The sequence below is a fragment of the Callorhinchus milii genome, unplaced genomic scaffold (genome assembly GCF_018977255.1).
Source record: "Callorhinchus milii isolate IMCB2004 unplaced genomic scaffold, IMCB_Cmil_1.0 Scaffold12, whole genome shotgun sequence".
In the NCBI taxonomy this organism is placed as follows: Eukaryota; Metazoa; Chordata; class Chondrichthyes; order Chimaeriformes; family Callorhinchidae; genus Callorhinchus; species Callorhinchus milii.
In genome coordinates, this window is record NW_024704753.1 from 1,155,644 (window position 1) to 1,172,619 (window position 16,976).

General features: G+C 48.2%; 1 protein-coding gene across 1 annotated transcript in view; it reads right to left on the reverse strand.

The window, feature by feature from the left end:
• Positions 1-16,976, reverse strand: part of nup210 (nucleoporin 210) — a 45,794-nt gene that overhangs the window by 16,972 nt on the left and 11,846 nt on the right. The window contains exons 8-23 of the mRNA XM_007903395.2: positions 15,923-16,081; positions 15,016-15,084; positions 12,853-12,959; positions 12,273-12,413; positions 10,990-11,127; positions 9,030-9,185; positions 6,146-6,344; positions 4,662-4,807; positions 4,354-4,575; positions 3,600-3,773; positions 2,830-3,022; positions 2,588-2,694; positions 1,685-1,789; positions 1,464-1,565; positions 892-1,020; positions 69-196 (exon numbers count right to left, since the gene is read on the reverse strand). Of these exons, the coding sequence (XP_007901586.2) occupies positions 69-196; positions 892-1,020; positions 1,464-1,565; positions 1,685-1,789; positions 2,588-2,694; positions 2,830-3,022; positions 3,600-3,773; positions 4,354-4,575; positions 4,662-4,807; positions 6,146-6,344; positions 9,030-9,185; positions 10,990-11,127; positions 12,273-12,413; positions 12,853-12,959; positions 15,016-15,084; positions 15,923-16,081 (2,275 nt within the window). The remainder of the gene's footprint in view (positions 1-68; positions 197-891; positions 1,021-1,463; positions 1,566-1,684; positions 1,790-2,587; positions 2,695-2,829; positions 3,023-3,599; positions 3,774-4,353; positions 4,576-4,661; positions 4,808-6,145; positions 6,345-9,029; positions 9,186-10,989; positions 11,128-12,272; positions 12,414-12,852; positions 12,960-15,015; positions 15,085-15,922; positions 16,082-16,976) is intronic.

Here is a 16,976-nt window from a genome sequence, read left to right on the forward strand (position 1 = left end):
GCGGTTGGCGAATGAAGAGTTTCTGAGCGTCATTCCTTTCTGTGCAGAAACACAAAGCGCATACTCACTCCAGGGAAAGTAGCTGAGAGGCTGCTTTCACTTTTAAGGTCATGAAGGGGAAGTATTTGGAGAGGAACGGAGTCTTGGATTGATCCAGAACCCGCACGTAGGCTGTCACCGTTTTACCAATCTCCACCTGAGCAACACAGAGTGAAGGTCACGTTTCCAGCAGAGAAATCAAAACTAAAGTAAACACTCTACTCTCCGAGTGAGATCTGAGATCAGGCAGCTGGGTACAATCATCCAACAGTTAACAGGCAGATAAGGGAACTCACTGCTCAGCGCCTCAAATTCCCCGTTTAATTTGGCCCTTTTTTTTAATTAAAAAAAAGCAGTTTTGGTGAGCGGGAACAAACAAAGCAAACACTACGAAACCAAGTAAGAAGCTGCAACACCATCACAACGACAAGGTGTATTTTTTAATTGGGTCAGGATAACATCTCACAGCGCTCGAGACAGACACAGAGTTCCCCGAGGTCAATGAGAAAGTGTCTGAAGGCACAGCACTCTCAATGGCCAAGCTGTGTGGTGTTAGCTGGTTAGACTCCAGCAGTTACCCCAACGCACACTCTGGGCTCCCCCCACCCCAAGCCTTGGCTCTTGCCAACCTGCGCCTAATACTTTCAGGAATTGGGGAGAGAAGAGTGCATTCTATTCCAGCAATCTATCTCTGGGATTTGGAGGTGTTGGTGGGATGGGATGTGTGGAATTCTCAGTTGAGTGTGGAGACTCTTAAGCAACGGTAACGGGTTTCCACGTGTGTCAAAACACTCCGTTGACCCTCAAAAACAAGCATCTCGGATGGACGTTTGGGGGGGGAATGTCACTCACCTTGTCCACCACGCGTATGTACAGCTCCAGGATGTCAGACACGTGGACCTCCGCCTTGGCCGGTCCCAGAAACGCCAGACACAAATCATGGATCATCACCGTCAGAAGTCCTGGGTGGATGGGCCGCACCTGTAGACATCCCCAGCACATTGCACATTACAGAGGGCACCTCACAGGAAGAGAACCTCTTGAGTGCTCAGTGACCCCCTAACATCACTTGTCGTTAAAGTAAAATACAGTGATTGCAAGAGATTTCCCTTTGTGTCGTTTGCTTGGGTCAGAAGACATTTCCCTTTGTGGCTACAGCACCTTGGGACGTCCTCCCAACGTGAAAGGCGGTGTACAGATGTAATTTTGTATTGTATTGCTCTCAGAATCCCCACCCAACCAACTTCCCATGGCAGCAATCAGTCCCCATACAGCTGACGTGGATCGAGTCGGACTGAGTTCCCGAGTGATGGACTTGTGGACCCTCCATCAAGGAATCCCTTAGGGAATGGTCAGGCCAATAGTCCCTTCCTCCTCCACCCCCCTCTCCCCCACCAATGTAAGTGACTGACCGATCGACTGACCTGAGCAACGCTCTGGGCTTCCTTGTAAGTGATGCTCACCAGATCGCTCACGCTGGTGTTGATGAGAAAGTAACCGGAGCCTTCCTGCAGGGAGAGCTCGGCCTGTGACCGACAACAAACCAACCGTCAAAAAAAAAGGGTTCAAGCATTTGAGTTGGATGACGGTTTGGATTGACAATGGAATGTGCTTCCACGCAAAGAAGCCAAGAAGCTTTGTTTACCTTCACGTTGGGATGGTTGTAAATGGTGATGTTATTGGGGTGGACTTTAACATCCTCCACAAGCAACAATTCGATGGTAGTCGACACAGGGAACAAGGGATCGTACTGCGGGGAAAGAAATATCTAGGGTTGAGGCTCCCCTTTGATTTATCCGACAACCCGAAGCACAGCTGAACAGAGCAGAACACGGCACACCGGGCGCTTAACAAAGACAGCGCTGGTCAACAACAATATTTACAGCGCCTTGGGACGTCCTCCTGACGTGAAAGGCGCTTTATAAATGGAATCTTGTTGTTGTTGTTGTTGTTGTTACACAGCGCCCCTCACGTAGGGTAGCGTCGCAGAGCGCTTGACAGTGGCGGAGCACGATGCCGGGCCAGGGGGCCTCACTGCGCCATGTCAACAGCAGGAGGAATTCAGAGCTGTTGGAGAGAGCCGGGTCTTTGGGGGTTTATATGGAAGTGGGAGAGGAGGTACAAGACTGAAATTCAAGAGTTTTTTTCGGAAGAGATTTCAAGAGGTTGAAGGCTCAGCCTCCAGTGGCTGAGGGAAAGAGCGAGCGCGCATTTTTGAGGCATTGCATCACGTCAAAGAGTGTCTCCAAACTCTTCACAGTCATTGCTGTCAAGCTGCAGTGAGCAACGTGAAGCACAGGGGTCAGAAACAGAGCGGTGGGCTGGGAACACAGCGCTGGAGTAGACTGCAGAGACGGAGAGCGAGCAAGAGAGAAAGAGCGAGAGAGAGAGAAAGAAAGAAAGAGGGCAGAGAGAATTTAAAGGGAGGATGGTGAAATCCATCCACTGAGAGACAAGGAGGCGACACATTAAAAGGGAATAGCACCCGGTGAATCAGCCCAAGATGTGCTCTCCGCAGAGACTCTCTATAAAAAGTTGTGTCGCCTACTTTAGCTTTAACTTTCGCTGCTTTGAGGTGCTCCTGCTGATAGCTGATCACAGTCGCCGTGATAGAAGTGGTCCCTGATTCACGATGGACCAGAACGGTTTGGAGACCTTTTGGAAAGACAGAGAGTAAAAGAAAAAAAAAAAGAATCACAAGCGATTCCAGATCACGACACCAACTAAAAACAACTCAACAAGGCCAAGGTGCAGGTTCCAAATGAACTCCTTTGTAACGTCTGTCAGTACCATGCTGCTTCTTCTGTCCTTTCCCGTCGTTCTTGAAGACCATCTGGATGGGCGTGCTCTCCTCCACGCTGGCCAGCGAGACTCTAGTGGATTCCCAAACCAGGTCGAGGGAAGAGAAGTTGTCAAACTTTCGGCCCAGCTGGTCGTACGCAGCTAGTTCGATGACTGGGTTACGGTAGTTCGACACAGGAACCTTGGGAGGCAGACAGTGTCACAACAATAACTTAACAATAATAATCTTTGCATTTGATGGAGCGCCTCATCACGTCTTCGAGATGTCTCAAAGCGCTTCACGGGGTGTACCGGAAAGTGGAGCGACTGTGTGTTTTGTGGGTGAAACGCGGCAGCCAATTGTGCCCAGCGACTTCCCCACAAATATCAAGAATATTAAAATGTCTCAAAAGTACTTGTCACGGAATTGGTGCTAAGTGTAGTGACTGTGCATTCGCAAGCAAGCATGGTAACCATTATACAAATGACAGCTGCAAGATTGTGTGTGTGTGTGTGTGTGTGTGTGGGGGGCGGGGGGGGGGGAATGAGAGGGAAAATCTGAGAACTGTCCTCAATTCCACACGATGCTACATTACTAAATCAACAGACATTTGGTATTCCAGCACCGTGGTTGTGTGTTCATTGCCAGCGCCTGAGCTCGTCACCAGCACCGTCGCCCGGGGAGACGGGGAAGTTTGCTGAACTTGCAGCGAACCAAAAGGCCAGCAACAGAACGATGCTGGGATTTCTCAGATCGCGATGAGGTTACAGAGACTCACCACTTGCTTGTTTTGTTGGTGTAAGGGGCAGGAGAGATCCAGCTGGGGAACCAGATACACAGCGGCCAGAGTTAGCCGGGATGGAGGGGTGCAGATAAATTTGACGACTGCGGTTTCCACCGCAGGGAAGGGGTTCTTGAGGCTGTGCTGGTTGCTCACAGTCAAAGCCAAAACCTGAAGGGAGAATGGGAGAAAAACATCAAATAAAAATATAGTTAAAATTAAAAGCAGTCCGTTCCACCCCCTCCAGACCCCTATAATGATAATCCTAATAACTATGATAATAATCCCCCCACCCTCCCTGCCCTCCTGATCCCAACCCTCAGCTCGGGTTCGAATCGCTGGCTGTCCAGCGCCTTGGGACGTCCTCCCGACGTGAATGGCGCTGTGTAAATGTGATTTGTTGTCGTCGTTGTTACTGCATTTGATAGATAACGCCTTATCACGTCGTTGAGGTGTCTCAAAGCGCTTCACAGGATATATTGTACAGTGTAGTGGCTGTGTATTTTGTGGACGAAATGCTTCAGCCAATTGTGCACACAAACAGTCGTGGATTGAGCAACTAAATTTATTCATCTGGAAGTATTATTTCCCGCGAAAAGCGATCCACTGTTCAACTAACAAGCGGGTTCCTACTTCTAGGTAAACAGAGGAGTGAGGAAATTGCCTAAGGTTTCGCCCTGCCCTCCACCACCGCCCCCCCTCACACCAGCCTCCCCACAGACACGAGGTGTTCAAAGGACCGGCTTCTCACCTGCTCTCCCAGGGCCGTGCAGGTGGCTCTCACCAGGTGCTGCGGCTGGTTCCTGAGTGTCGGAGATCCCACCACGTCCAGAACGATGCTCTCTTTGTTTTCTGCCGTGAGCTCGGTGAAGAACTTGGAAGGCTCCAGAACCCACGGCCGGGGCCCGCCCTCAAACAGCATGTCCTTGGACGATCCCAAAGTCACCAGGGCGACAGAGACCGGATCCACAGCCTGAGATAAAGAGCAGTTTGCTTGTGAGGCGAGCCCGCTGATCACTGCGCTACGGGACTGAAGCTGCTTCAGTAGAAGGTACTTACGATAAGAGGCAGATAAGCCGCGATGGTGATGCTGGCGGTGAGATAGATATGGCCGTGGTTGTAGCTCACCATCAGCGTGGTGTAACCCTGGACCTCCGCTTGCACTCTTACCCCACTGCAGTGCTCGGATCCCGGTTTCAGTCTCCCTGTTAACGAAAGAGTTAAAATAATAGCAATCATATTCCTTGCATTTGATACAACGCCTTATCACGCGGCTGAGACATCTCAAAGCGCTTGACAGAATCACATTGTAAAGTGGAGTGACTGTGCATTTTGTGGATGAAAAGCGGCAGCCAATTGCGCACAGCAGCGTCCCACAAACAGCCGTGGATTGAGTGACCAATTGTTGTTTTTCTTTTTAAATGGGAGGTTTTAGCATTTAATCAACATTCACACAACCTGAACGCATTTGCCATGTTGTGAGTTGTGTAAAAAAAAAATGCTCCATCTATTATCCTCATTACCAGGTTATCAATCTCTAGTAGAATTAGGAGAGGGTGGAATAGGAGAAGACCCCGTTAGGTCCACCATTGACTACACTCAATCCATTCCACCTACCAAATATACAGTGATGACACCATTTGAATACAATACACCATTTGAAATGCCTTGAGATATCCTCTTGACATGAAAGGATTAGGAGAATTTAATCCTCTTCAATTTCTGCACCAGATCCATTCAATCTCCTGCACAGTTTCTCCCCATCCTCCCTCCCTACGCCCAATGTAATAACATCTCCAATAGCTCTGCAATCCCATTGATTCATCCCTGACCAGGTGCTTTATTTAGCCTGACATTTGCATTGTCCCAGCAGCCCGACTCTTCGAAAATATCCAATTCATCTCCCCTTTCATTAACACAGATGAATCAGGCAAATAACAAAACGTAGCATTTCACTATCCCTCAGCCAAGCTAATCAGCAGCGTCACACCGAGGGTTGTGAGATTTCTGGCATGAAGAACATCATGTATCTCCTTGTCGACGTGCATTTAGTATCTGCAGCTTAATGACGAGGGGCTTGGCTGGTGCTTTGCCTATCATTAATTTCCCCCTTCCCCAACTGATTAAGCAATCCTCAGGGCAAGACGCTGGGTTGCAAATCACCACCGATACAGTGCAAAGAAAGAGCTTGTATTTTACAGCGCTTTACCCTGTCAAAGCCTCTCGCAGTGCTTTACAGTTATCACTGTCAAGTGTAGTGACTGCTTAACGCAGCGGACAAGTTGCCCGCGGCACTGTCCCACAAACACCTCGCATTCGTACAGGGTCCCTCGCGCAGGTCAGTGTCCTGGAGCACTCGACTGAGGCACTTGCTTGAGAATGCGTCATCCGAAGGACAGCGTCCCCGACAATGCAGTGCTGCTCACCCCCAGGCAGTCACCGTGGGGAAGGCTGTCAGCCCCCACCGTGAGCTCAGAGTCCCCATCAACCTACGAACGTCCCTGAGTTTACTTTGATGAGAAAAAGGTTAAGGACGTGATTACCCGCCACTGTTTTGAAGACTCCGCGGTTTTCAACCTCCACCACAAGGTCAAAGTGCGAGCAGTCGGTCAGGGTCACGGTCTCCTTCGTCTCCACGTTCATCAGCCCGTAGATCCTCAGTGGCAGATCCAGGGTCTGCCCGACCCGAGCCTCTACCTGACAAGGTGTGAACTCCATCTGGGTCGGCTCGATCACGTACACCTGCACAGAAAGGAAACAGGGGCTGGGTTTCATCATCATCAACAACAACAACAATGCCACTTGCATTTGATATAGCACTTTGTCACATCATTAAACAGAGGTGTGTGGAGGAAGGAAAATTGCCTACGGTTTTGCTCTGCTCGGGAATCAAACCCACGGCCTCTTGGGCAACAACAACTTGCACTTACATGGCACCCTGCATGCAGATTAGCTTCTTGGAGCGCTTAACAAGCACGGAGGACAGATGGAACGATTTGACTAATTCAGAGGGCTTTGAAGGCAGGGAGAGAAGGAGTGAAGTGAGAGGAGTTCCCAGAGAGTTGGGGTGTAACAAATGACATTTACACAGCGCCTTGCTCATTAGGAGGATGGCCCGAGGTGCTGGACAGTCAAGGATTTGCAACCTGAGCTGGGAGGTAGGATCAGGAGGCATGGAGGGTGGGGGGTAGGAGAGCAGAGAGGGTGGGGGGGTAGGAGAGCAGGGAGGGTGGGGGTAGGAGGGACTCAGCTGCTGATGGTGGGACACAGGGAGTGAGGAACGAGCAGGAGGTTGGAGTCAGAAGAGCAGAGTGCATAGCAGAGGGCCAACAAAAACATGTCAGGACTCTCAATGTTGCTGTTTACTTCCACCTTTCAACTCCTTCATCCTGTAAATTACTGGGAAGCAGCCACAGTGCAGCTGACCTTGCACAGACAGCTCTGCTCTGGAGTGAGTGAGGCTTTACAAGCAATTTGATTGCACTGTCAGTATAAAATGTGCACTAGCTTTCATCTTGTTGACTTACATACAGAGGAGGATGGTTAAGCTTCAAGGGAGCAGAACAGAACTGACGTCGGATTTTAACTAATTAAAAATGTGTAGATACACTTGGTTCATTGTCATTAACAGCCATGGAAAATGTGCTGGGGAACATAATTGTAGCGTTTGAAAAAGAGTAATGAAAGGTTTAGGGAAAGAGCAGGGGAATGGGGTTAGAGTAGAGAGCTCCAGTGGGGGAGCGAGCCCCAGCACAGACACGATAGGGAGAGAGAGCAGAGAATGGGGTTAGAGTAGAGAGCTCCAGTGGGGGAGCGAGCCCCAGCACAGACACGATGGGGAGGGAGAGAGAGAGAGCAGGGAATGGGGTTAGAGTAGAGAGCTCCAGCACAGACACGATGGGGAGGGAGAGAGAGAGAGCAGGGAATGGGAGTAGATCAGAAAGCAGCAGAAACAGATGCAGTGAGAATTGATGAATTCGGAGGAGCTCGAAACACAAGCATTTTAGTCAGCGATGTGTGTATGAGGCGCTGTCAGACTACTGGTTAAACCGGAGCACTGGGAATTAGTTACCAGCGGAATGGAAATTCAGTATTGCTCGCTCCAGTGTCAGCTTCACCAAATTATTGTCAGTCAATCTTCCAATTCTGATAGAGAAGCCTAGCACTCTAATGGCAATAAAATGCAGGGTTTATACACCGTGTTTTGCCTCAAAATAATCCCGCATGATATATAAGCTGAAAATCCTAATTTAGGCAAATTGTGCTCGCCTCAATAGTCTCAGAGCAGTCAATACCATCGTTTCTCAAAGCTACTTTCTCGCTTAAAATCAGCTGTTCTCTGAACTTTGTTAAAGAAAGGTGCCCACAGCTTTACCACAAGGCAAGTTTACAGCAAGTGTTTCATCTCTCAAAGTGCCTGAAACAGATGAAAGGAATCGATGAGCAATAAGGAACTGTGGTGGGGGAAACAAGCCGAGAGTTTGAGAGCGATGTTGCAAAGCCAACACATTTTTAAGAGGGTTTATGAAGGGTGAAGGGATTTTGAGATTATAGCCAAGCATTCTTGGCAAAAAAGAAATATTGACGGCCATTCTTGAATCTGCCAAATGAAATGAATCATCCACTAACATTCTTGACTACCTGTCAATCGAACACTGAAATTCACACACCAACAACACACCGCGAGTTGCTGGTGAATACCCGAAGGACATCTCCTCTATGGTTTAGAGATCATACATTAATTCGCACCAAATATTTTCCTTTTTGAGCTGTGGTTTTAGGCTCTTTTTTCCTCCCCCAAAGCAAAAAAAAAAAGAAAGCAGCTGCCAAAAGCCTCAGGGGCAAATTACCCGACCATATGGAGCCCGATCATAAACCACGCACAACTCAATCAGACTTTCTCTGGTTACTAAACCTCCAAGAGACACTTGACAGGAAATGCTGCCTTCAAGGCAGGATCCTGGTCTGCTGTTGCTTCACTTCTATTTTTTATATAAATTTAAAAAACACCAAATGTTCTGACGGCAGCTCATTTTCATAATAATAATCCTTGCATTTGCTATAGCGCCTTATCACGTCTTCGAGACGTCTCAGAGCGCTTCACAGAATGTACCGTAAAGTGAATTGACTGCACATTTTGCCAACCTGTGCCTAATATTCTCCAGAATTAGGAGGATGCAGCCCTCTAAGGAGAGAGAGAGAGAGAGAGAGAGAGAGAGGGCGCATCCCATTCCAACAATCTATCTCTGGGTTCTCCACGTGTAGGTGGGAGGTGTGGAATTCTCTGTTGGGTTTGGAGACACTTAAGCAATGGTGATGGGTTTCCCCGTGTGTCAGACACCCCCGGCTGGGCAACTCCCCCACCCCCCAAAGCTCTCAAACGTAGGTGACACGTGACTGTGAGAGGACTGTAAGTCGGTCACTCACCTTCATCTGGCCGTAGTGCAGTGGATTCTGAACATCGTGGGCCTGGATCACGCTCAACCCAATGTCGCTTCCGGTCGTCATGATTCCTTTCACCGTCACCGTGGCGACGGCCAGGGTGGACGAGGACCAGGTGAAATTCCCGCTCCCACCGGTGGCCTGCACAACACAGCTGAGGCTCATCATCATCATTAACATCATCATCATCAATATCATCACCATCGTCAATATCAACATCAACAACATCATTAACATGATGATGATGATACGGCGGAGCCTGACCCTGAATCGGGGGGAGGGGGAGGGGGGGGAGGAAGGAGGGAGGAGGTTACCGTACACCCGGTTGAAGAGGAAGATCTTCAGTCACGACCAAAAAGTGGGGAGGAAGGGGGCGAGGTTGAGGGATTGAGGGAGAGTTCCAAACCTGTGACGCTTAGTGGCTGGAAGTGCGGCTGCTGATGGTGAAGCGGAGGGGACGAGCAGGAGGCCAGAGCCAGATGAGTGGGGGCAGTGGGCAGTGGAGTGGGAGGCAAAATAAATCAGAAAGGTAGGGAGGTGCCAGGGCGTGAAGGGATGATTTGTAGACGAGTGAGAAGATCTGGAAATCGATCTGTTCTGTGAAAGGGAGCCAGTGGAGCCTGGCGAGGACCGGGGTGATGGGGCTACGGCATTTAATGTGGGTGAGAATATGGGTGGCGGAGTTCTGAATCAGTTGCAGTTTGTGGGTAGTGAAGCTGGGGAGACTGGCGAGGGAGGAGGGCATTGGAACAGTCATTGGATTAAAGCATCCAATTTGTCTGGCAGCAAAAGGCAGCCAGCTCGAACAAGCCGTAACAATTACATTAAGGAGTAATCTCACTAATGTACTTAGAGAGACACGGAATACACTGAAACAAGCAGCTAGAGTAAAAAAAAAACAATGGCTAATTCATTTGTGTTCCGCAAAGCAAGAAAGCGCTTTAATTAAATTCAGTTCATGCCGCGTTAGACAAGAGGGAGCTGAATGTCAACTGGAAACATCCTTTAGAACAGCGGCGTGGTCAACCTGTGGGCTTGCGGTCCGGAAGTGGCCCACGGTGCCATCAAGAAGACCCCCCCCCCCCTCTCTCGCACCCCCCCACCCTCACCACTCCCGAACATTCGCAGGAGTATAGTTGAGTCCGTGTTCAATCGGCAGTGTTTTTTTTTCTTGATTTATGGCAGTAAATCAAGAAAACATATTTTGTTGGCAAATTATTTTCCCCGAAACACGGGAGTTTTTTCATTTTCAGGGGCACTGGCGTTCAGGCTGAGGCAGCACTATATCAGAGCCACGAGATCGAGACTCCGAGGCTCCTGGTTAAATGGCACCGTTTTCAGCGAACGAGAGCCATGAATCTTCCCCCAGTGCCGCAGTTAGTTTCTCTCTCTCTCTCTCTCTCGCGCGAGTTCTCGCATCGATCAAACAAATAAATCTCCGGCTTCGCAACAGACAAGCTGAGACCCGAAGCCCTCATTTATCAAAGGAAGAGGGCTGATGGTCTGCACATAAGTAACTCACACTAAACCAAACCATCCCATCCCAGCTGGGTGGGGAGCACGCTGCGTGGGGGGGGGGGTCATCAGAAAGCATTTCTAAAATGAGATTTTTTTTTAAGGGGAATCTTTTTGATTTTTTTTGATTGTTGCGTGTAAACTCCTGACTGGTTCACGTCATTACTGAGAACCTCGTCCATTTTGTTGGTTCAACGACCCCATCTTTTCCGCGTGACCCCGAGGACCTGCGTGGGTCTATTTGTTCCGCCTGCGAAATGTTTCCCGGCGTGGACGGACGGCGGGCGATGTCCTCGGTTCCACGGACAGAACAACGGCAGCGCGGGCAGGTTACATTTTGTACGGTCAGTGCCTTTCCATCGGAAGGACTTCCCAAGGCACGCGATCGAGAGACGATTCGCCAAATAAGAGAAAAGTCAATAGACCTCACCTTGATGGCGTACTGATATGCTCCTGCCATCTGTTGCCACGGGAACGACAGGATGCGTGGGGTCAGCTCGATCGGATTGTAAAGTTCGACTTCCTGTTGGTTCTGCACAGGGATGGGCAGAGTAAAGACGGCTCCGCTCTGAAAGGCAAACAGACGATGTAGCCGTGGCGAGGGGTGTGCGCGTGTGTGTCTGTGCGTGTGTGTCCATGTGCGTGTGCCTGTGCGTGGGGTGTTCTGCGTATCTGTGTGCGTGTGATTAAAGAAAGAAACCTTAACCTCTCCTTTTATGTTCTCTTTTTATATATATATATATATAAAAATATCGGTGACGTCAGACAAGTTGTTTTTGGTAATGATCTTCAAATCGATGCCCTCTAGTTATGGTCTCATCAACCAGTGGGGTAATAGTTCATCATTTACAAAGGCTTTCCTCAGACTTAAATGATTCATCTTAAAAACTCAACAAAAAAAAATCAACCCGTGCAGGATTTGAACAGTTGGGCAGGATTTGCACGTCATTACTTCAATCGCACTTTCTGATATGAAGATAGGAACCCTGCTTTTAATTGCAAGTTACAGAATAATTGGTCACCGGTTTGTCATAGGTTTAATAACCGTTAGTTATACAACTAAACCACTGTTTATACGCAGGGTGGGTCGCTGCACACGATTACCATCACGAAAATAGCTACACGTCCGATAGATCGCTCAAAAGATGGTAATTTACTTTTTCAGTAAAAGCCACATTAACCTTTAAAAGGACTTGTGTTCTTATAGCCCCTCACCACAGTGATGCCTATAATAAATAATCCCTGCATTCGATATAGTGCCTTATCATGACATTGGGACGTTTCAAAGCGCTTCATAGAATATATTGTAAGGTCAATTGACTGTATATTTTGTGGGCGAAACGTGGCAGCCAATTGTGCACAGCAGCGTCCCCACAAACAGTCGTGGATTGAGTGACCAAATCTTTTTCGATTATTACCTCCGGAAAGTGATCTGCCAAATGACTAACAACTGGGTTCCTACGTATTGCCAGGTAAACAGAGGCGCGCAGAGTGAGGAAACCTGCCTAAGCTTTCACCCTGCCCGGGAATCGAACCTGGGTCCTCTCGCTTGCGAGGCGAATGCTCTAACCACTACGCCCCAGGACTTTAAGAGACTATAATCAGAACAACTTGCATTTACATCCCACCCTTGGTGCGTGATTGCGTCTGGGAGCGCTGCACAAAACAATCGCCGTCGCGTGCAGAGCCGTAAAAATCAAAGCTTCGACTGACCTGAGAAACCACGTTGGCTAAGGTGGCGTCGATCACAGTTTGTCCCTTCTTCAGAGCCCGGACCCGATGGTACGAGCCGTTCAGTGAAGACTCCAGGATCTCAAAGTACTCCCTCGGGATCTCAGTGCTGATTCGGATATCCTATAATAATAATAATCCTTGCAATTTATACAGCGTCTTGTCATGTCAAAGCACTACACTGCGGGACTCCACAATCCTGCGTTACATCTGAACGAAGTGGCTTTTCCGATTCTCGTTTCGCGGATACATCACGAGGCACAAAGGCAGAGAATCCCACTGATGTTCCGGGGAGGGGAGTGACACCAGCCAAACCTGATGGGCAAACCTGTGACAACCGAGCGATTCAGGTGGGACGTTCAGTCTCCGCTTGCACCTTTCTGAACACGTCAGCACCAGCGCTGTGCAGCCCAGAAGCCCATAGGTCTGATTTTTGGACTAGCTTGGGTTAGCGGATGTTCTGGGGACGGGGGGAGGGAGTGGGGGGGTGGTTTTATTCTTCTCGTTCCCCCCCGGGATAGGGGGAAAAGCCACGGTCCCAAAATGGAAGAAAGATACTCACATCGGACAGATAAAGTTTGTTGCTTTCTTTATCGTACACTTCAATGGTGACGCTGTACACCTTGCCAGTCTCCAACACCCATCTGTCTCCAGGATGAATTGTGAAACCTATGGAAGAAGGCACATGAACAGTTTTCAAACCGGCCAATCTTCTCTGAAATTTATTTTCCACTTCAACAAGAAGGGGGAAGGTTTTACGTCAGTCCATTATTGCATTTTTTGACTGAACAACTGAGTAAAGAAGGATGAACAGCCGTGGCCACAAGAGATACAACAAAACAACTTGCATTTATATAGACACACAAGGTCCAACCACCTCAGGTCAGGAAATATATAGGCAGCTTTGCGAAGTAATAATAACAATAATAATCCTTGCAGTTGACACTGCGTCTTATCATGTTTTCGTGAGGATATACAGGAGGGAAGATAATGCCTTCAAAGAATGAGTAAGATCACACAGTTTAGAGATGATGTAACATTGCTGGGGGGTTGGAATCAAGAGGGTTGGAGGGTAGAGGGAGTTACGGGTGTGTGAGGTGGGCTGAAGTCATGGTCAAAGAGGAAAGTCCTGAGACGGGCCTTCAAGGAGGCGAGGGAGGGGGCGAGGCAGAGAGATTCGGGGATGGAGTTCCGGAGGCGGAGGTGGAGGGAATGTCAGATTTTCAGACCAAAGTGCAACAGATTTTTTTTGCATGGAGCCAGTTGGTAGGAATAGATTTAGTAACTAGTGTTTGACAGTATGTGCCATCCATTAATAGAAAAGGTCAGGGCGTGGATGAAGAGGAGCGAGAGTGCTGGAACAAACAAGACAAATTACACCCTAACGCTTGCAGCTCATAAACACCATCCTGTCCCCCACCCACCACCGCACTCTTACACCGTTGAAGCAATTTAAGAAATGTCAATGAGTTACCAACACGTTACATTTGATGATAGTACACCACAACTGCGAACAACAAATGACATTTACACAGCGCTTTTCACATTGGGAGGACATCCCAAGGAGCTGGGCAGTCAGGGATTTGAACCCGAGCTAGGATTGGGATCAGGAGGGCTGGAGGGCACGGGTAAGAGGATGACCTCAGGCACGATCGAAGAGGAGGGTTTTGAGACACGTCTTGAAGGAGGCAAGGGAGAGAGCGAGGCGAAGGGACTGTGGGATGGAGATCCAAAGGGTGGGGGCAGAGAGGCTGAAGGCCCGTCCACCAAACATTGTAGCTTGATTAGTCAAAATAAAGTTTGGAAGCAACACTACACGCTTGTAATCAAATTAACCCAGTGTAGGTGGCAAGCTTCACCCCCCTGGTTCAGAGGGCACCTGGGCACATTTCATCTAACCATAGTTTTGGACTTTAAAGTCACGGGGCTCTGGTCTGGGCAAGGATTCTTGCCATACTGTGTGGGGAAACTGCGGGGAGAGGTTTTAACTGGTTGTGATGAAGCGTTCGAAAGCCGAACAATACAATCATGGACTGATCTGTGTTATAGCTCCCTGAAGATACCTCAAAGCCAATCACGCAGGCCAAACCTATTTTACTGAGAAATTCACAACACTCTGTTTTGGGTAAATGCAAATCTCAAGATAAGGGAAACCAGCGGCGTGAACTGATGGCAAATACTCGTTGAGCAGCAACGCTAAAGGACACGGAAGGTGAAACAGAGATCTCGTCTTGAGGCTGAAACTAAGAGCGGTCTTTAGAGTGAAAAGGCTGGCAACACGGCAAAATCCATCATTTCCCAGGCATGCCGTCTGCTTCCCATTAGGGCTCCCGATGTCCAAATTAATTTTAAAAAGATTTTCAAAGGGAAGCGAGGAAGGCTGATCAGCTCTCTAATTCTGAGAGTGACCTGCGAGATGCATCGATCAGACAGACAAAATAAAAGACTTGTCAGGTAGACCAGCTGTTGATAAATACAACAAGGAAAAATGTACAGGGCAAAAAAAGAGCCGAACTTCCAGGAATTTGATCCAGAGAAAGCAAACCCAAGCTCATGAGTGATGTTGGTCTTTTGAAATAGTATAACAAACCTCAGGAAAGCTGCATTGCAATCCCACACGCATTTAAAATAGCCATTCAACAGTACCTTTACACAGCACACTCGCTTTACAACGAAGGTGTCAAACGCAATGTAACTCACTAGTTCGACGGCAAACAGCACTAACCTAGGTAACGTGGCTCAACCACATAAACTGTGCAGTTCGGTAACCGGGATACACCCTGCATTCGGAGGTCTAGAAAAGTTTTATTAAGGCTAAACACGTTTAAAAAGAAAATTAAGATCCAAGAGCTCAAATGTCGTTCGATGTCGGAATTTGTACCATTTTTGAACATGTGAAAAGCATGAACTAATCAATGTTGAGCATTAGAAAATATATGAACGCAGACAGCTTCTAGCCTCTAGCGTTTCTATCCAATCCCCAAATAATAATTCCACGCACAACCGTGTAGTTCAATATTGAAAGGCGCACTTTATCCATGAGCTGGTTTGACATTTGCAGAAAGGGTGCGGGTGACACTTTGCCAACGGAGACAGTGAGGATGTTTCCAGTGTGGCCACAACTGATACACAACAAGCAAAGAGGGAGTTTAATAACAATACATCAATCCTATTGCAAACGAATACATTTCCCAGGTTGATGTTGCTGGAAATTGGGCGCTTCCTACTTGGGGCGACATTAACCAACGTGTTGCCAATTCCCACATCCAGAGTTAAGAGTTAATTATGATTCCAAGCCCACAAAATAAACTTAACAAGTGTTGCGATTGCTCCTAAAACAAACTTTTGACTTTCAGCACGTTGGTTACCTCTAGACTTGGCTTTGCTCTCAAGCAGCCTCCTCCTTTCCAGCCTCACTTTTTATCACGGTTGTTGAGCGAGGTTAGGCCTTCTCCCCCCATTAACAGACCGAGCGCATTCCACTTGGGAACAAAGGTTGTCCCTTGGATTGGGAAACGCCCCACCACCCCCACCCCACCGAACCCTTCCAGGCCCCAAATTATCACAGGACAATGTGGACCTGAACCCGGTTGTAGATATCATCATGATTTTGCAAACCAGCAAAAGGATACTCTTGTGTGTGAGCACCAGGTTGGTTTGCCCTTGCTGCAGTGCGGTTACTGTGGACGTTCCTGTGTTGAGCTTGCCCACTGGTTGATTTACATCTCCCCCTGGGCTCACTACGCTGTTTTGCAGTTCTAATTCATACTGATCCGAAGGCATCGCTACTCCTGGAGAGAAAAGAACAGGGAAACAGTTTTGGTGCTTAAAAAAGGGGAGGGCGGAAAACACAAAGATTTTCGAAGCACAAAACAAACGTTATCAATTTTTAAAGACTACTACTACTAATAATAATCCTTGCATTTGATACAGTGCCTTATCAAGTCGTTGAGACATCTCCAAACCGCCACAGAATATATTGTAAACTGAATTGACTGTGTATTTTGTCGGCGAAATGCGGCAGCCAATTGCGCACAAACAGACGTGGATTTTTTTCTGATGGGATTATTACTCCCCAGAAAGCGTTCTGCCAATTGACTAACAACCAGGTTCCTACGAACTGCTACGTAAACAGAGGCTTGTGTGTGGAGTTAGGAAACTCACCTAACATTTCGCCCCACTCGGAAATCGTAGCCACGAGGCGTGTAACCACGACACTACGGGACACTCTACCAATTTTACAATGGCACCAATTTTTTTTTTTTTTTAAATCACTACAATGCATGAAGAATACACATGTTTAAAAATATACCGTTGAGAGGAATTGTCGTGAAAACAAATCGCCCGTACAGATCAGTTACAATGATGAATAGCTTCCGAAAGAATAGAGCGGTGGGTGCCCACAGTGCTCGTTTGAGCCTTTACGAGTCTGGCTAACACGCGATGTAATAAAACAGCAATTTGTTTTTACTCTCTAGGGGAGTGTTAGGTGCCAGAATTTTGCCAGCATAGAGTTCCGTCCTTCAGGCAAGACGTTAAACTGAGCTCCCAGTCTGCCTGCTCGGGTGGACTTTAAAGATCCCGTGGCGCTATTCGAAAAGAAAAGGGACTTTCTCTCCGCCGGTGTCCTGGCCAACAATCCCCCCCCCAAAAATTGGTCACTCAATCTCCAAATGTTTGTGGGGA